A 20,000-nucleotide genomic window follows, 5' to 3' on the forward strand; every position below is an offset into this window, starting at 1 on the left:
TTAATTAAAAAAAACTAATTTTAGTTTAAATTTTTTTTTTTTTTTTTTTTTTTTTTTTACAAATTTGTTACCAATAGTGCAGACAAAAATCTAAAGATAAATTATATAAAACTTAAATAGTAATAAATAATAATCTTTCGAAACACCACAAATAACAATCATCACCATAAAGTTTCTTTACTTTTATAAGTAAAAAAAAAAAATAAAAAATAAAAATAAAAATAATAAAAAATAAAAATAAACACACAACACACACACACACACACACACACTCACTCCAACAACAAATAAATAAATTTTTAATCCATTTCGTAAAAAAAAAAAAAAAAAATAAAAATAAAAATAATAATAATATAAAAATAAATTAAAAATTAAAATAAAAAAAAAAAAAAAAAAAAAAAAAAAAAAAAAAAAAATTTGGCCCAAAAAAAAAAACCCAAAACCAAAAAAAACCAATTAACAAATTTATAAATTAATACAAATATACTAAATATATATAAACTATAGTCTTCACTATTATTATACACAAAATTTAATTATTTAAATTTGTTTAATTTTTTTAAAATTTTTCGTAATTTAATTAAATAATAAAAAAAAAAAAAAAAAAAACAAAAAAACAAAGCAAAAAAAAATAAAATAAAAAGAAATTAAACAAAAACAGTAACAACAATAATTAAAATAAAAAAAATAATACTAAAATAGCTTTTTTTTCTAAATTTTTTATATTTTCTTGTTTAAAACACCAAAAACCGTAATTTAAAAAAAGATAAAATTTTTTTTTAAAAAAAAAAAATAAAAAAAAATCAAAATTAAAAAAATAAAAAAAAACCAAAATTAAAAAAAAAAAAAAATCAAAATTAAAAAAACGAAATAAACGAAACAAATAAATAATAAACAAATAATAAATAAATAAATAAATAAATATAAGAGTAAAATTAAATAGATAAAGAAAAATATGGATTCTGGGTCAACAAAAGTATTATTAAATAGTAGTCACCATCATGGTGGTAATAGTCATCATCAATATCATGTTGGTGGTAGCAATGTTAATGTTGGAATGAAGAGAAAATCGACTTCATCAAACAATACTGGAAATTATATCTCATCATATATGTCGAATAGTAATGGTGTGGTAAATTATAATACAATGCCAATGGTAGTAACATCTAATCAAACTTCAACAACAACAACAACAGCAACAATGATGATGACAAGTGGAGGCTGTGCAAAATGTGGCGGTAAAAAAAGACATTCTAAAACATGTATATATAGAAGAAATGATGATGATGATGTAAGTTTTTATTTTTTATTTTTTTTAAAAAAAAAAAAAAAAAAAAAAAAAAAAAGAGGGATATAAAATAATTAACAAATAATTTAATTTAATTTATTATTATTATTTATTTATTTTTTATATTTATAAATAGGCAATTGTACCATCAAAAGATGTAATACAAAGATTGGATGTCGCAGCTTTGAAAAGATATAAAAAACATTATAGATTAAAAACTAAACACAACTCATCAAAAGCGGAACTTGCAAGTATTGTAAGATCACATTTTGACGGACTTCCAGTAAATGAAGGTGAAATCATCGAAAATTTTATGGTTAAAGTTAAAAAAATGGTTTAATTTTTTTTTTTTTTCTCTTTTAAAAAAAAAAAAAAAAAAAAAAAAAAAAAAAAAAGGTCAAATATATATTTTTTTTCAAATTATATATATATAAAAAAAATAACTGTATATAGAAAACAATATTAAAATCAATAATAATAAGATTAAACTATAAATTAAAATTAAAATTAAAATTAAAATTAAAATTAAAATTAAAATTAAATTAAAATTAACAACACTAAAATTATAAAAGTAAAAAACCAAATTAAAAAATAAATAATTCTGAAATATAGGTATACTTATATTTCGGATAAAAAATATATATATATATATATAATTCATTTATATATAAAATTTTGATTAAAAGGAAAAAACTAATTTCTATTTGTGTAGCTTTATTTAGAAACAATTTTTTTTTTTTTTTTTTACCATTTTACTTTTTTTTTTTATGTTTATAATTATTAAATTTGGGAATAATTTTTACGAAATTGAAAAGTGATCAGGTGGGGTTGTGTATGATTTTTTTTTATTTTTTTTTTATTTTTTTATTTTTTTTTTTTTATTTTTTTTTTTGTTTGCCATTAATAAAAAAAATAAAGTAAATTAGATGATCACAACTCTGAATTTTTAATATTTTATCATAAATTTTAAAAATATGGTATCACCATACAAAAGAACTTTTAAACCACCGGATGGCGAAATTATTTTCTTAATTTTTTTATTTTTAATTTTTTTTTTTGAACTAAAAAATATCTTTTTTTTTTTTCTTTTTTTTTTTTTTTTATTTTTTATTTTTGTTTTATTTTTTTTTTATTTTGATTTAAAATTTTTTTTTTTTTCATTATTGTTATTATTGGTAATCATTGTGTTAAAAATAAAATAAAATAAAAAAAAATTAAAAAATTTATTATATAATTTCAAATAAATAAATAAATAAATAAAAAAATAAATCCAAAAATTAAATATTGTAATTATAAAAATGAGTTTACTCTTACCATCACCAATTAAAAATTTTGTATATCAATCATTTTTATCATATTCATATTCATTTTTATTTGAAAAATTTTTATCAAAAATTAAATATGGTTATCTTGTAATTGATATAAAAGATATTTCACATCCAGAATATTTTGGAAAACATTTAAAATATGGAAATGATCAACATGAAATAAAATCAAATATACAAATAACAAATTTATATAGATTCTTTGTTAAAGGTAAAAAAATAAAAAAAAAAAATTATTATTATTAATTATCTCAGGGAGACAAATTTAATTAAAATTATAATAATAATTAAAAAACTAATATTTTAAAATAATTATTTTTATTTTTTTTTATTTTTTATAGTATTATTTGGTGGAGATATTGGTTTTTCAGAAAGTTTTATTCTTGGAGACTTCACAAGTGATAATTTAAAAAATTTAATTTATAGTAAGTAATTTCTTTTTTTTTTTTTTATTTTTTATTTTTTATTTTTTTTTAATATGAACCCCCATTCGAAACTGCCCCTTTTGCAAAAATTTTTTTTTTTTTTTTTTCCAATCACAAAAAAAAAAAAAACAATTTTATTTTCAAAAAAACAATCTTTGCGCAAAATATTTGATTGGACAATTTCACAAAAAAAAAAAATCCATTTTTTGATTTTCAAAAAAATTGATTATTTGAAAATTAATTTTTAATCTCAAAACTAATCTTAAAAAAAATTTTTTTTTTCATTTTATTTTATTTTATTTTTTTATTTTATTTCATTTTATTTTATTTTTAGTTTTTATTATTAATAGAAATGAATTAGATAATTTAAATACAAGATGGTCATTTTTAATGGATGGAGTTAATAGATTTGTACATTATTTACATAGAAATACAATTGAAGGTTCAAAAGAAAATATTAAAGCACATTATGATTTATCAAATGATATGTTTAAATTATTCCTTGATAAAACAATGAGTTATTCTTGCGCATATTTCAACCACAGAGAACAAGACCTTGAAGAGGCACAATATAATAAAATTAGAAAATTAATTGATCAAGCAAATTTAAAAAAGGATCATCACCTTTTAGAAATTGGTTGTGGTTGGGGTGCACTTGCAATTGAAGTAAGTCCAAATTTTTTCATTTTCCCCCAATTTTTTTTTTTTTGCAAGGCATGTTAAACTAAAATTTTAAATATTTTTTATTTTTTTATTTTTTTATTTTTAGGCAGTAAAAAGAACAGGATGTCGTGTAACTGGTATTAGTTTATCACAAGAACAATTGAAATATGGTCGTGAGAGAGTAAAGGAGGAGGGATTAGAGGACCGTATTGATTTACAGTATATTGATTATCGTAATGTTGTTGGACAATTTGATAGTATTATAAGTTGTGAAATGTTGGAGGCAGTTGGTTATGAAAATTATAAAACTTATTTTCAATCTGTTGAAAGATTATTAAAACCAAATGGTGTATTGGTTTTACAATTCATTACATTTAAAGACCAAGATTTTGAAGGACTTAAAAAACGTTGTGATTTCATTCAAAAATATATATTCCCAGGTGGTCTTTTACCATCGATTACGGCCGTTATCAATTCTGCTACAGAGAATTCAAATTTGGTTTTACAAAATTCTGTTACTTTTGGTACCCATTATGCGTTAACTTTAGATATTTGGAGAAACAATTTCTTTTCAAATAAAGAGAAAATCCTAAATCTAAAAGGTGGTTTTAATCAACAATTCATAAATTTATTTGATTATTACTTTTGTTATTGTTCCGCTGCTTTTGATACTAGAACTATAAATTTAATTCAAATGCAATTTTCAAGACCTTGTAATATAGATAATTTAAATGATTTTAATTAATTAAAAAAAAAAAAAAAAATTAAAAAATTAAAAAATTTTAAAAAAAAAATAATAATAATAATAATAATAAAGAAAATAAAAAAAATAATAATAATAAAAATAAAAATAATAATTAATTAATTTTTAAAAAAATAATAATAATAATGGTTTAACTTCCTTTTATAAGGATTTTATTTTATTTTTTAATTTTAAAATTTTAAATTTTTTTATTTTTATTTTTAATTTTTTTTTTTTTTTTTCTTAATAAAAAGTATTGTTTTTTTTTTAGATCTTTTATATAAAATGAAATAAAATTGACTATAAAGTTAACTTTTTTTTTTTTTTTTATTTTTTTTATTTTTTTAATTTTTTTTTTTTTTATTTTTTTTTTTTCATATTTTTTTTATATTTTTTTTTTTCCTCCTTCTTGAATTCTGTTCCATTCAATGCACACTATAATATGTATGTATTTAATTATCTTTTATTTTAATTTTTTAAAAATTTTTTTTTTTATTATTTTTAATTTTTTTTTTTTAAAAAAATAATAGTTATATAAATTTTAATACCCTATTTTTTAAATTTTTAAAAAATTATTTTTTTATTATTGTTATTTATTTATTTCTTATAATTTTAATAAAGAAATTAAAAAAAACAAAAAAAAAAAAAAATAACAAAAAACTAATTTGCAAAGGTGTGATTTTGTACTTTTAAAAAGTTTTTAATTTAAAAATTTATTGTGGTTGTTATTCCATCCAAATTTCAAACTTCCATACATACTAACCGTAACAATTTTTTTTTTTTTTAAAATAAATAAAAAAATAATTAGTAACACTTTAAAATCACTTTTTTTAGAAATCATACCAAATCAAATCAAATCAAATAAAATAAAATATAATAAAATCAAACCTGGTTTAGGTCTTTAAAATATGAGTGGTATGTATTTATATGGGAACATTTAACCCTGGTTATTTTTGTTTTTTTTTAATTTTATTTTTTTTTATTTTATTTTTTATTTTTTATTTTTTTTTTTTTTGTGAAAATTTTTACAAAATGTTTAATTAAATTATATTAAAACTATTTTTTTTTTTTTTTTTATTATTATAATTTATTAATAAACTATAGAACCAACAATAGCAAACAATAACTAAACAATAGATTAATAGGATTTCCTTTCAATAAATATTTAAAAATAGTAATAACACTTTAATAATTTTTTTTTTTTTTTGAACTTCATAAAATACACATATTTATACATTTTAAAATATCTCATTTATACCATAAAATTAAATATTAGCAATATAGTAACAATAACAACACCTTAACAACTACAAAAAAACCCAAATAATAGTACTTTAAAATAACATTTGTATTAATAGTTTTTTAATATATATGTATAATTATTTTACATACAAAAAAATTAATATATATTTTTAACACAAACAAACACACACACCAACAACAAACACACACTCTTTGTAATTTGAAATTTATAAAAATTAAAAAAAAAAAAAAAAAAAAAAAAAAAATTAAAAAAAAAAAAAACAAAAAAAAAAAACAACAAACAAAATACCAATTAAATTTGAATAGAACAATAAAAAAAAAAAATATAAAAAAAAAATATAATAAAACAATTATCCACATTATTAATAATAAAAATAACAAAACAATAAATTAATAATAAAATTAAAATTTAGTAAAATTAAATAAAAAAAAAAAAATAATAATAAAAAAAAAAAAATAATAATAAAAAAAAAAAAAAAAAACAGTAAAATAATATAAAATGGAGGTTTCTATAAAGTCATCCTTGGAAAAATATAATAACCAACAGCAAAGAAAACAAAGTATTGGAAATAATGTAAATAATAATAATAATAATAATAGTAATAGTAATAATAAAGAAGAATATAATAACCAAATAAATGATTCCGATATAATAACGGAATATCAACCAAAAATAATAAACAGAGGATTTAATATTGATGGAGATTCTTCTATAGACCACATAAATCCCAACAGTAATGAAAAAATTAATAATAACACTTGTTTTAATAATAGTAATAATAATAATAATTTAAATAAAAGGAATTCGAATGAATTTAAACCTTATTCAATTGATAAAGATGAAGCAAAAAATATATTATCAAACCAAATTGAACAAAGAGAAAGAGAAATTAAAAGACAAACAAAGTTAGCTGAGAAAGATAAAAAAGATTCTTTAGTTTATGTGAATTATATAAAGGGTAGGTCGTAAATTAATTATTTCCCCCCACCACCATATTCAATACTAATTTTTTTTTTTTTTTTTTTTTTTTTTTTTTTCCTTCAAAAAATTAAAATTTTAGAATATAGAGAGCAATTAGATGGATACATAAAGGACTTTTATGAGGATGTAGATGAAGAATATATAAATGGAATAAGTAGAGCACCATCAACACCCTCTACACCTTCAAATTCTATTACCACCACCACCACCACAAATACTACAACAAACACTGCAACATCTACACCAACAACATCACCTATACCATCACCACCATCTAATGATAATTTATTAATTGAAAAGGATATACATAAGAGAAGAAGTTATATTTTAGAGAGATCATCTGCCTTATCAAATATAGAAGGTACTTCAATTCAATCACCATTTCAACCATTTTCACCAATAACATTTTTAAATCAATCACCACAATCTACTGTATCTGACACTGTTTTAGGTAAATCACCACCCTTAACTTCATTATCTTTTTGGGATTCACCAATTCAAAAAAGCACACCACTTTCTGGTGGTGTTAATAATAATAGTAACAGTGGTACACCTAATATAAATGGAACTAATAATATACCTCCAACAATTTCTCCAATAATGGAACATGAGCAACAATCTACTCAACATCCAGAACAATTTCATAAAAATCAACAACAAAAACAACATTCTGAATTATCACCTTCTGCCATACCGACTATACCATTGGTTGCACAACAACCAATTGAAATAAATGTACAACCAACAACGACAACAACGACAACAACAACAACAAACACAACAACAAATAATAATGATAGTAATGATAATAATAGTAATAATGATAATAATAATAAAAATAATAATAAAGATGAAAAAGAAACTGTTTCATTATTAGTTAGCTCTTATCAAAATAAAGATAGTGAATTAGAAAGAGTTTTTAATAGAGCAAATGCAGAATCAGCAAGATCAAAACTATTGAAATCTAAATTTGAAGAATTATCACAATTGGTTCATTCTGAAAGAAGTTTTTGGACATCAATTGTTGAGAAGAGAAGAAAAGAAGTGGATCACAAAGAGAAAGAAATCAATAGACTATTGATGGTTGCAGAGAATCAAAAAAAGAAATTGATGGATTGTACAGATCAAATTACAAAATTAAAGAAATCTTTAAATTCAATCTGTCAAATTAGAGAGAATTCAGTTGTTGATATTAAAAAAATTAATGATAGATTTTCATTTGAATCATTGAGTAATTCACCTGGTCCAACTAGTAGTTCTTCTTCATCCTCCTCTTCATCTATTGGTAGTCATGGAGCAAATCAACAACCTAGTAGTAGCCATCATCACCATCATCATAATCACCATCATCATCATCATCATCCTCATGGTAGTCATCATTATTCAAAATCAATTTCACCAAATAAATTATTTTCACCTCAACAATTTCATTCACCAAAAAATTCTTGTAATAATAATAATAATAATATAAATGTTTATAATACTGAAGAAAAGAAAGAGTTGGTAAATTTATTATCATTATCAGAGAAAAAAGATGACGAAATTAGAAGAATTAAAGATATTATAGAATATGATACATTTAAAACCGTTTTTTTCTCCAATAAAGTAAATGAACTAAAATTGTTATTAGAGGAAGAGGGTAGACAAGTAGATAGTCTCCAAAATCAATCAATGTTGGAAATAAAGGAAAAAGATGATGCAATTTTTAGAGTTGCTTTAAGAGCTCAAAAAGAAAGATTAAAATCAAATCAATTAAAAGATGAAATTAAAAGATTATCAAGAGCACTTTATCAAGATACAATTAAAAATAAATCGAATAATAATAATAATAACAATACGAATAGTAGTAATACCTCCACCACAACCACCACTATCAATAATAGTAGTAATAGTGCTAATAGTAGTAATAATAATAATAATAATAATAATAACAACAATAATAATAATAATAATAATAATAATAATAATAATAATAATTCTAGTGTTAACAATAATATGATTAATAAAAATATTAAATCACCAGAATTAGAACCAGTATTTATGGAGATGGGGGATCTAAAACAATTCCAAGACCTTTCATTAAATCAATATTGTGATGAGAATATATTATCAACCTATATACTTGGAAATGCTTGTCCACGAATGACTCCTCCCCACCAAGGCCATAATCGTAATAATAGCCAACAACAACTCTACCCAATTTCTGCAAATCCACAACAACAACCATTGATTCCTCCAACAATCCTATCACAATCTCCTCAAAAATATACACCAACAAATCACCATCATCACCATCATTTAAACCCTTGTTTATCACCAAGATATAGTTATAATACTTTATCTCCAACTCAACAACCAATTAATACAAGTGTTAATAATAATAACAATATAATACAACAAAGATCAAATTCAATTTCTTCTTCAATTAATATACCATCATCAATTAGAAGATCATTTAGTCATGATAATATAAATGGTAATGGTAATGGTAATAATGTTGGAAATGTGAATGGATCGTCATCTTCTTTATCAAATACTACATCAGCCTTTAGTCCAAATGTTGTATCAAATAGTTATGGAAGTAATGGTAGCAGTGGTTGTAATAGCATTAGTAGTATGAGTAGTATGATGATGATGATGAGTGGTGGTAACCAACAATTTTTAATTGGTTCACCCTCTGAAATGATAATGCATAAACTAAAAGAGATTGAAAGATTAAATAAAGAAGCAATTCAAAAAGATCAAGAATTGAATCAAGTTAAAAAGATTGCTGAGGCTGAAAGATCAAGATTATGTCTTTTGAAGGATAAATATAAAGAAGTTCGAAATGAATTGATTGAAAAAGAATTAGTAAAATAATCGTTACGAAAATTTAACTAAAACTTTTTTTAAAAAAAAAAAAATCTCAACTTTATATTTAAATATCATATCATCATCAATATATAACATATACCACATATTTATAACTCTCCCCACCCTTTTTGTACATTTTATAATTTATAACTTTTTTTTTTTTTTTAAACCAAAAAAAAACATAATAAAAAATTTTTGATTTTTCCATCAAAACACAACCTTTTTTTTATTTTTTTTTTTTTAATTTTTTTTATTTTTTTTTAGTCTTGTAAAAAATGAATGATTCACCAATAATAAGTGTAGTTTTACCTTTTTTAATAAAGGACAATGACGATAAATCATTAAATTACCAAGGAATAAATAATTTAATAATATCAATAGATAGCATTATTGAACAAACTTTTAAAGAATGGGAATTAATTTTAGTTGATGATGGATCAAATAATGAAATTTTGGAGCAATTACTTTCAAAAAGATATAGTACAGATAATAGAATTAAATTCATAATAAATAAAGAGAATAAAGGTATTGTTAAAAGTTTAAATGATGCAATTTTAAATCATTGTTCACCAACTTCAAAATATATTGCTCGTATGGATTCTGATGATATTTCTCATCCAACAAGATTACAATCTCAACTTAAATATCTTCAATCAAATGAAACAATTGATATATTAGGTTGTCCAATTAAAATGTTTAATAATAATAAATTAATTGAAATTTTAAATAATAATAATAATAATAATAATATTAATAATAATGTGAAAGAGTTAATTAATATAATTAATAATGAAGAATCTTTTAAATTTATTCAACATCCTGATAAAGATATTTTAATGTGGTCAATGTTTTTCAATTGTTGTATTGTTCACCCTTCTGTAATATTTAAAAGATCGATATTCACTATTGAACATTGTTATGAAGAAAACAACCAATTTCCATTCATTGAAGATTACTTATTTTGGTTAAAATCCTTAATAATGAAAGGTTTAAATATTTCAAATATCCAATCATCAACACCATTACTATATTTAAGAAAACATAATAACTCTATATCTTTTAAAAATATTGAAAAACAAAAAGATTCCACTGCTAATGCATCTTGTTATTATCTAAATATACTTTTTAAAAGATTTAATATTGATTCTGAAATTATTCAAAATTCTTCACTCTCAATGAAAGAAATTATTCAGTTCTTTCAACTTTCACCATCATCTTTATCAAAAATCAATAATATTTCAATTGAATTATTTGAATTTGCATTTAAATATCTAGAATTAATTGAAAAATCATGTACAAAACAACAACCAAACTATTCAAACAGTATAAAAGATGCAGCAAATGAAAAAATGGGTGAATTAGTATCTTTATGTTTATCAAATTATCCAAATAATCAAAAATCATCATTACTTTGGGAAAAATGGTTATCAAGAAATCCAACCTCACAATTACTATCACTTTTATCAAATTTAAATGTAAAATCTTCAACTACTATAATTAATAATAATATTAATAATAATAATAATAATAATAATAATAATAATAATAATAATAATAATAATAATAATAATAATAATAATAATAATAATAATAATAATTCAATTTTAAATTTTATATCTGGCATTAATAGTAATAAAATAAATACTCCAAAATCTAATAATAATAAATTTAAAGAAAATGGAATTAGAATAATTTGTTTCTCAAAAGATAGAGCATTTCAATTAAAAGAATATCTTAGAACATTTTTTAAATATTTAAAAAATGATGATAATGGAAATGATAAATTTGAAATTATTGTTGATGTATTATTTACATATTCAAATGAGAAATTCAAAAACTCTTATCAATTAGTTATTGAAAGTTTTCCACAAGTTAATTTTATTAAAGAAGAGAATTTCACTGATCAATTAATTAATTTAGTTCAAAAAACAAATAAACTTGAATATGTCATGTTTTCAGTTGATGATATTCTTTATTATAATGAATTCAATCTCAAAGAATATTGTTTATCTTTGAATAGTGAGCCATTGGCATTAGGTTTCTATATGAAGTTAAATAAAAATATTACCTATTGTCATACTTGTAATCAAGATATAACAATACCATTAAATTCAAATACTATTAGTAGAACAGAGAATAATTTTAAATATTTAAAATGGAATAGAAATGATAATGATTGTAAAAAGGATTGGAATTATCCATGGGATTTATGTTCAACCATTTATAGATGTAATGATATTGATTCAATCATTAATGGTATAGTTAAATATTATGGAATTAGAAATGGTATTAATCATCCAAATAGATTCGAATTCAATGGTAATAGACCAATCATTCAAAAGCAAATCTATCAAAATAAACCCTACTGTTTATGTTTATCAGATCACTATTCTCCAATGTCTGTTGTAACTATTAATAGAGTTCAAGATGTCTATGATAATCCAATTTATGACCAAACCCTATCTTTAGATGATTTAGATCAATTACTTTATTCAAACAAATCATTAAATGATGAAAAATATAAAGAAAATAGTTTATCTTTAAATTTTAAAAGTGTTCATATTGGTGAACTTTTTATTTCTTAATTTAAAAATAAAAAAATATAAAATATAAAATATAAAAATGATATTTAAATACATATTTTTTTTTTTTTTTTTTTTTTTTTTTTTTGTTAATTTTAAATTTATTTATTGTGGTTTAATTTTATTAACACCAACCATAGCTGGTCTCACTAAACGATCATGTAATTTATAACCTTGTTTAACTACGTGACCAACAGTATTATTTTCTTTAGTTGGATCATTGAGTTCAAAGATTGCATGATGATTGTTGAAATCGAATTTTTCACCGATTGGATTGAAACGTTGTAAACCTTGATTACCCATAATCTTTAAAAACAATTGTTCTGTCATTTTAACACCTTCATGTAAATCTTTTAATTCTTTGTTTTCATCTAATTTCTCCTTTGGGAATAAATTGGTTGCCATTTCTAATTGATCGACGACTTCTAATAATTCCTTTGTAAATGATTGAATACCAAATTTCTTTGCTTTTTCATTATCTTCCTTTGCAAATCTACGAACATTCTCTCTATCAGCTGCGGTATATAATAATTGTTTTTTAGTTTCTTCTAATTCTTCTTTTAATTTTTCAATGGTTTCCTCCAATGATCCTGGTGCTGGTTTATTTTCAGTCTCTTCTGGTTTTGCTGCTTCTTGATTATTTTCAGTTGAATAAAATCTATTATTTCTCATTAATCCAAAACTTGATGGTTTCTATTTATTTATTTTTTTAAAAATAAAAATAAAAATAATAAACAAAGTTAATAATTATTTGATTTATTTTTTTTTTTTAAAAAAAAAATTATTTAATTATAAATAATATTTTATTTTTATTTTTTTTATAAAACTTACAATAACAGTTGAGGTACGGATTGAAACAAGACCACGTCTAATTAAAGAGTTCATTTTATTTATTTTAAATATATGTGTGTATATATTTTGATACTATTTTTATTATTTGAGCTAATTTTCGTAAATGAAAAAAAGAAAAATGAAAAACACTTGAAAAAAATTTTTTTTCATTTTTTTTTTTTTTTTTATTTTATTTTTTTTTTATTTTTATTTTTTATAAAATTTTCATTAATTTTCAATTATTTTTTTATTAAAAATAAATCTAAAATAAATCTTAAACTTAATACTTTTTTTTTTTTGTTTATTTTTAGTTTTTTTATTTTATTTTATTTTTTTAGTTTTTTTTTATATCTTGATTATAATTTTTTTAAAAATTATTATTATGTTTAATATTGATTATTTAATTAATATTATTTAATTATTAATTAAAAACCAGGGTCAACGAATTTCACCTATCGTTTTTTTTTTTTAATTTTTTTTTTTTTTGTCAAAGGATTCGTCTAGATTTGCTGTCATTTGACAAAAAAAAAAAAAAAAAAGAAAAATTAATGAAATTTAAAATAATAATAGAGACCTTTGATTAAAAACTAGATTTTATTTTTCTATTTTTTTCTTTTTATTAAAAGATTTTTTTAATTACATATATGTACATTGAATTTTTTTTTTTTTTTTTTTTTTTTTTTTTTTTTTTTTTTTTTTTTTTTTTTTTTTTTTTTAAAAATATAATTTTTTTTAAAAATTAAATTTCCTTTTTTGAAATAACCAAATATATTTGAGAAAAATGATAAAAAAAAAACTACATCCAAGAATCTTGATAGTTTCAATTTGAATGTAATGCTTGGTCCAATATGTCAAAGGGTGCAGTTGAAATTAAAAGTGAAAAAAAAGCTCTAACTTTCCAAATTGGGTGTATTATAACTTGACAACAACCAACATCAACAATTTCGATATCCATTAATTGAACAGACTCTGTTGGAACAAAGACAGAGTTTGCATTTTCTCTATTTATATACTATATTTATTTTAATTAATATTAGCCAGATGTTGGTAGGAAAAAAAAAAAAAAAAAAAAAAAAAAAAAGGAAAAAAAAAAAAAAAAAAATTACTCACAGGAACACCTGATAATGGATCAATGAAATCGGACCAATACCCTTTTTTTTTAATATTATCACAAACTTTAGTTGCTACATCAACAAACTAATATATATATATATTAATATGGAGTTTAAAAATATTATTAGAATATAAAATAAAAAAACAATTAAAAAAAAAAAAAATAAAAAAATAAACTAATATAATCATAATAATAATAAAATTTTAAACTTACCAAATTTGAACGAAGTTCTCTTTCTTCATCAACAGCAGATGAAAAGCCAGACATTGGTAAATTTGTTTGTGACCAACAAATAATTAAATAAAGTGGGGATTTATTTTCATCATCCATACAACCAATATTTTTATCGCCATTGGTATCAATTAAATTTTTTAAATCGTTTGGAAACAATGATTTAAAATTTTTTAATAATAATGGGATTGAACATTTTTTAATTGTATATTCAAACTTTACACTTTCAATAAATTCTGCTTCATTTAATTTCATTACTTCCTGTTTTGTTCTATGACTGTGTATGTAAAAAAAAAAAAAAAAAACTATTATTATTTCTCTCCGGAAAAAAAAAAAAAAAAAATAAAAAAAATAAAAATAAAAAAAGTGAAAAAAGCAAAGATTTTTTTTTTTAATTTTTTTTTTTTTTTTTTTTTTTTTTTATTCCTAATAATAGACTTATGTAATAATGACAAAAATAGTTAAGAAAAAAAAAAAAAAGGGGATATTTTTTAAATCTTTTTTTTTTAAATTGTTTTTTTTTTTTTTTTTTTGTATTTTTTTTTTATATATAGAAAACGTGGAAAGGGGGGGGGTGGTTTTTTTTTTGTGTGTTGGAGGTTTTATACAACAAATAGGGTTTTTTTTTTTTTACTTGTTTGGTTGAAGAGTGATTTTGATGATAACGATGATTGAGTTAAACTTCGTATATATGTGTGGTTGTAATTTTTGTTGGTATGTATGTGTGTGTGTGATGACTTTAATTGGAAAAAATTATAAAATATATTATTTTAGTTTTAACAACAACCAGATTTTGGAGAGATTGGAGCAGAGGAACCTGGTACAACCTTATTTTTATCAACGGTTTGAGTTGGTTGAGAAGCTGTTAATCTATTTTTAATTTCAGTGGCCATTGTCATAAATGCTTGTTCTACGTTTGTTGATTGTTTTGCAGAGGTTTCGAGGAAAGGAATTTGAAGAGAGTCGGCAAAAGCTTTGGCGGTATTGAAATCTACAACTTTTTTAGCGACAAGATCACTCTTGTTTCCAACTAAAAGTTTATTTACATTTTCGCATGCAAATCTATCAATTTCTTGTAACCATTGTCTAACGTTTTCAAATGTTAATTTATCAGTTACATCATAAACAACAATGATACCATGGGCACCACGATAATATGATGATGTAATTGTTCTAAATCTTTCTTGTCCTGCAGTATCCCACTAAATAATTAAAAAAAAAATAAAAAAATAAAAAAGAGAATTGTAAATAAAAATGATTTTATATCGTTATTTTTAATAGTTTTTTTTTTTTTTTTTTTTTTACATACAATTTGTAATTTAATGGTTTTACCATTTAATTCGATAGTTCTAATCTTGAAATCGACACCAATTGTTGAGATGAAACTTTCTGAATAAGTGTCATCAGCAAATCTAAGTAAAAGACATGATTTACCTACACCACTATCACCGATTAAAAGTAATTTAAATAAATAATGACTAAAAATAAAAAAATTTAAAAATATTAGTTATTTATTATTATTCATTTTATTTTTTATTGATTATTTATTTTTTTTTATTTTTTTTATTATTATTTTTTATTTTTTTTTTTTATATTATTATCTTCTTGTCTATTGATATATCCCTCTATTGTTATTTTGTTTTAAGTTAAGTTTTTTTTTTTTTTTTTTTTTTTTTAAACTTTAAAAAAAAAAAAGGGGTGTTGTTTAGAGAATTCGTTCGTTCTTTCGTTTAAACTTTTTGATATTTGATACATTAAACCTGCTTTTTCAGTGAGTATCTGTGCATTACCAAGCCAATTATTTATTCTATTTTTTTTTTTTTTATAAAAGTTTTTTTTTTTTTTTTTCTTTTCTTTTCTTTTTTTTTTTTTTTTTTTTTTTTTTCAATATAGTTTCTTTGAAGAGCAAAAAAAAAAAAAAATTTCTGTGCTAAACCTAATTTTTTATTTATTTATTTTTTATTTTTTTTATTTATTTTTATTTATTGACTTACTAATCTGGGTTCATTTCTAATTCTATAGAATTTAGTTTTTATAATTGGATGTGTTAAAAATAAAGTAATAATATAAAAAAAAAAAAAAAATATAGTGGAGTTGTGTGTATGTGCAAAAAATATAAAAAAACCCAAAAAAAAAAAAAAAAAAAAAAGAAAAAATTTTTAAAAAAAAAATAAAAAATTAAAAAAAAAAATAAAAAAAAAAAAATTCAATTTTCAATTATGTGGTTACTTTTAATTTTTTTTTTTTTCTATTTTTTTTTTATTTTTTTTTTTTTATTTTTTTTTTAAAAAATTACCTTTGTTTTTATTTCCTATTCCGTTGATTTTTGATTTTCTTTATTGGATGTGATTTTTATAAAATAAAAATAAAAATTAAAATTAAAATTAAAACTAGAAATAAATAAATAAATAAATAATAAATAAATTAATTAAATAATTAATTATATCATTTTAAATAAGAAGTTTTTTTTTTAAAGAAAAAAAAATAAAAAAATAAAAAAAAATAAAAAAAAATAAAAAAATAAAAAAATAATTAAATTTAATTTCAAAGAAAAAAAAGACGTATTTGTTCAAAGAAAAAAATTCGGATATCTTTTTAAAAGAAAGTATGTGTATCATATATCTAAGATTTTTATTTTTATTTTTATTTTATTTTATTTTAATTTTTATATATATTTTTTTTTTTTTTTTTTTTTTTTTTTTTTTTTTTACAAAATTTTAGATATGTGTAATAATAAAAAAAAAAAAAAAAAGTGAATTGTACTGACAAGGATTTTTTTTTTATTTTAACAATTTTTTATTTTTTATTTTAGATATTGTATAAAAAATGGATGATATTAATAGTGAAAAATTATTTTTTAAAATTATTAGAAATAAAATAATATTTAAAATAATTTTATCATTTTTAAAATTAAATAAAAAACTTTGTAATAAAGAATTAAATTATAAAATATTTTTAAATCCAGAATTATATAATAATAATTATTATTTCAAAAGAATTAAAAAAGAAAATGAAATAAAGAGTGGTTCAATTCATTGTAATGATAGAGAAGAATTTGAAATTAGGTCAACCTTTTTCAAATTTAATCAATTTTCATCAATAAATAATATTGAACAAATGTTTGAATTAAATAAAATTGAATTATTAAAATCAAAAATAAAATCAATAATTTATAATCAAGATTCTTCTAATGGTGGTGGTGATGATGATGGTTCAATATCAACATTATCAACAGATTTAATATTTAATAAAAAATCAATTTCAAATATTTTTCAAAAAATCGATGGAAATTTAATTGAAAATCAAATTTTTTATATCAAACTTTTATCAAATAATCCATATTTAGCCATTGATTATGATCTTTTATCAATGTCTTGTAAATTTAATAATTTATTTTTATTAAAATTATTAATTAGAAATAAAATTGTTGACATATCAGCTATTCAACCAAATTATCCAATAATATTATCAATATATAATATAAGAGATAATATCACCCTTTCAATAGATTCATTATTAAAAAAGTCTTTAAAATATGGTAGAGTTGAAATCATTGAATATTTATTATCAATGAATTTATCAAAGACAACAATATTATCAACATCATTATTACCATTTAAATTATCAATTGAATGTAAAATTAAAGAGAATAGAAATGAAATTGTTAAATTATTATTCAATAAATTAAATTATTTACAAGATTTCATTAATAATAAACAAATTAATTTAACATCATTAATTGTTAATGAAAAACCATTTATTTCAATATTAAATTTATTTGATTTACAAATTAAAATTTTAGAAATAATTTTAAATAAATTTCATACTTTAATAATTAATAATAATAATGATGATGATCCAAAAAATAAAGTTTCATCGAATTTTATAATGTCTGAAATTACAAAAATTATTGAACATAATTTAATATTAAATTTCACACAGCAATCATCATGTGAATTGGTTAGGAAATTAATTTTAATTTTTACAAAATTAACTCCAAAGAATAATTCAAAAACTAAACATTTATTAGAAAAAGAAATTGAAATTTTTAAAAATAATAGTAGTAATAATCAAATTAAATATATTAAATGGGTTTTATATCATACTTTACCATTGTTATGTGACTCATATTGGAATTTTTTAAATTTAAATTTTAGAAATTTAATATACAGTTTTTCAATTAAATTCGAAAATCAACAACATCAAGAAAAAACTTTAAAAAAGTATTTCAAATCAAGTTTAATCACTATAAATGATTTATTTAAACCAATTTCAATGTTAGATTTTAATTATTTAAAAATTATGATTTCAAATTTTAAACAATTCAATTCAAAAGATTATATAATTTCAAATGGTATAATTTTATTTGACTTAATAAAATCATCATCATCATCATTCACTCATGATAATATTGATAAATTATTAGAATTTATAAAATTAATAATTTTAAAAATATCATCAAATAAATTAAAAAATAATAATGATGATGATGATGAAATTTTATTTTTAACTTTAAATTCATTAATTCATCAATTAATTAAAATTAAAGATATTAAAAATTTATTAATTATTAAAATTAATTTACAATTAAATAAATTGCAAAATCATATTAAAATTAATATTAATAATTCAAATTATTTAATTAAAAATCAATTATTGGAATTAATTGAACAACAACAAGATAATAATAATAATAATAATAATTTAATAATTAATAAAGATTTTAAATTTTTATTAAATGATAAAAGTGGGAAAGTATTAGGTCAATTATTAAAGAGAAGGATAGTAACTGAAATAGCAAAAAGTGATGAAATTGAATTTGCCATTTCAAGACAATTGTATATACCAATAATAAAATTAATAAAGTATAATAAATTTTTACCAATAAATAATAATAATAATAATAATTTACAAGAAAAGCAAGAAAGAATTAATTATTTAAGGAATATTAGAGATGAGTTTTTAGGAAAATCAAATTTTGTTAGTTTTACATTTTTAAAATGTTCAATTAATTATTTCGAAAATGAACTAGAGAAATTGGGTGAAAAAAGGATAACAGTCATTCAAAATTATGTTTATTATATATTAAGATCAATAGATGCAGGTGATTTTTATGAAACTTTTAAATATTTTCAATATTTAGATTTAATTTTTAAAAATGATCTTGTTGGAGTAATTGAATCAATATGTATAAAAATCGGTGAAATTGGTAATACTGAATTACTTTCTGATCTTTTAGATAATTTAGATGCTATTTATTATTGTAATGATAGTGGTAGTAATGAAGATGAAAAAAATAAAAATTGTAAATTACATACATATTTTTTATTTCAAATTTTATCGAAATCAATTTTCTCTCAACAATTACCATCAATTAAATTAATTCATTCAAGATATAAAACTAATTTTAATTTATTTCCATGTATAAATTCAAAAAATCAATCAAATTTAATTTATCAATCAAATTTAGAATCATTTGCAATATTATCTTTAACATTAAGATCATTTAAAATTTTTGAATATTTAGTATTCAAAATTAGTATTAAATTCGATAAAAATAAGTTTAACCCATTAAAAAAAGATAAATCTCTTCAAATTTATCTTGATAGTTTATCAAAAATAAATAAACTATAATCTAATTAAATCTACTATTTTTTTTATTATTTTTTTTAATTTTATTTTATTTTATTTTATTTTATTT

General features: G+C 19.3%; 9 protein-coding genes across 9 annotated transcripts; 6 read left to right on the forward strand and 3 right to left on the reverse strand.

Moving 5' to 3' along the window:
• Positions 1 to 955: 955 nt before the first annotated feature.
• On the forward strand, positions 956 to 1,628 carry DDB_G0283845 (hypothetical protein; the record flags this gene model as incomplete). Its single annotated transcript, XM_633816.1, has 2 exons — positions 956 to 1,291; positions 1,425 to 1,628. 2 exons carry the CDS (start codon positions 956 to 958, stop codon positions 1,626 to 1,628), a joined length of 540 nt encoding a protein of 179 aa, XP_638908.1.
• Positions 1,629 to 2,586: 958 nt separating this feature from the next.
• On the forward strand, positions 2,587 to 4,446 carry DDB_G0283847 (cyclopropane fatty acid synthase; the record flags this gene model as incomplete). Its single annotated transcript, XM_633817.1, has 4 exons — positions 2,587 to 2,824; positions 2,955 to 3,038; positions 3,373 to 3,704; positions 3,808 to 4,446. 4 exons carry the CDS (start codon positions 2,587 to 2,589, stop codon positions 4,444 to 4,446), a joined length of 1,293 nt encoding a protein of 430 aa, XP_638909.1.
• Positions 4,447 to 6,205: 1,759 nt separating this feature from the next.
• Positions 6,206 to 9,547, forward strand: DDB_G0283759 (hypothetical protein; the record flags this gene model as incomplete). Its single annotated transcript, XM_633818.1, has 2 exons — positions 6,206 to 6,665; positions 6,768 to 9,547. 2 exons carry the CDS (start codon positions 6,206 to 6,208, stop codon positions 9,545 to 9,547), a joined length of 3,240 nt encoding a protein of 1,079 aa, XP_638910.1.
• Positions 9,548 to 9,816: 269 nt separating this feature from the next.
• pgtA (bifunctional glycosyltransferase) lies at positions 9,817 to 12,126 on the forward strand (the record flags this gene model as incomplete). The annotated part of the gene is made up of 1 exon (XM_633819.1): positions 9,817 to 12,126. The coding sequence occupies one exon, from the start codon at positions 9,817 to 9,819 to the stop codon at positions 12,124 to 12,126; it is 2,310 nt and encodes a 769-aa protein (XP_638911.1).
• Positions 12,127 to 12,228: 102 nt separating this feature from the next.
• Positions 12,229 to 13,008, reverse strand: grpE (molecular chaperone; the record flags this gene model as incomplete). The annotated part of the gene is made up of 2 exons (XM_633820.1): positions 12,229 to 12,816; positions 12,955 to 13,008. 2 exons carry the CDS (start codon positions 13,006 to 13,008, stop codon positions 12,229 to 12,231), a joined length of 642 nt encoding a protein of 213 aa, XP_638912.1.
• Positions 13,009 to 13,774: 766 nt separating this feature from the next.
• On the reverse strand, positions 13,775 to 14,554 carry DDB_G0283849 (hypothetical protein; the record flags this gene model as incomplete). The annotated part of the gene is made up of 3 exons (XM_633821.1): positions 13,775 to 13,966; positions 14,065 to 14,151; positions 14,282 to 14,554. The coding sequence occupies 3 exons, from the start codon at positions 14,552 to 14,554 to the stop codon at positions 13,775 to 13,777; spliced, it is 552 nt and encodes a 183-aa protein (XP_638913.1).
• A 193-nt stretch (positions 14,555 to 14,747) lies between these two features.
• On the forward strand, positions 14,748 to 14,974 carry DDB_G0283895 (hypothetical protein; the record flags this gene model as incomplete). Its single annotated transcript, XM_633822.1, has 2 exons — positions 14,748 to 14,812; positions 14,854 to 14,974. 2 exons carry the CDS (start codon positions 14,748 to 14,750, stop codon positions 14,972 to 14,974), a joined length of 186 nt encoding a protein of 61 aa, XP_638914.1.
• A 101-nt stretch (positions 14,975 to 15,075) lies between these two features.
• On the reverse strand, positions 15,076 to 16,307 carry rab1A (Rab GTPase; the record flags this gene model as incomplete). Its single annotated transcript, XM_633823.1, has 3 exons — positions 15,076 to 15,501; positions 15,609 to 15,777; positions 16,294 to 16,307. 3 exons carry the CDS (start codon positions 16,305 to 16,307, stop codon positions 15,076 to 15,078), a joined length of 609 nt encoding a protein of 202 aa, XP_638915.1.
• Positions 16,308 to 17,125: 818 nt separating this feature from the next.
• Positions 17,126 to 19,933, forward strand: DDB_G0283897 (hypothetical protein; the record flags this gene model as incomplete). Its single annotated transcript, XM_633824.1, has 1 exon — positions 17,126 to 19,933. One exon carries the CDS (start codon positions 17,126 to 17,128, stop codon positions 19,931 to 19,933), a length of 2,808 nt encoding a protein of 935 aa, XP_638916.1.
• Positions 19,934 to 20,000: the final 67 nt, after the last annotated feature.

The sequence above is a fragment of the Dictyostelium discoideum genome (assembly GCF_000004695.1).
Source record: "Dictyostelium discoideum AX4 chromosome 4 chromosome, whole genome shotgun sequence".
Lineage (NCBI taxonomy): Eukaryota > Evosea > Eumycetozoa > Dictyosteliales > Dictyosteliaceae > Dictyostelium > Dictyostelium discoideum.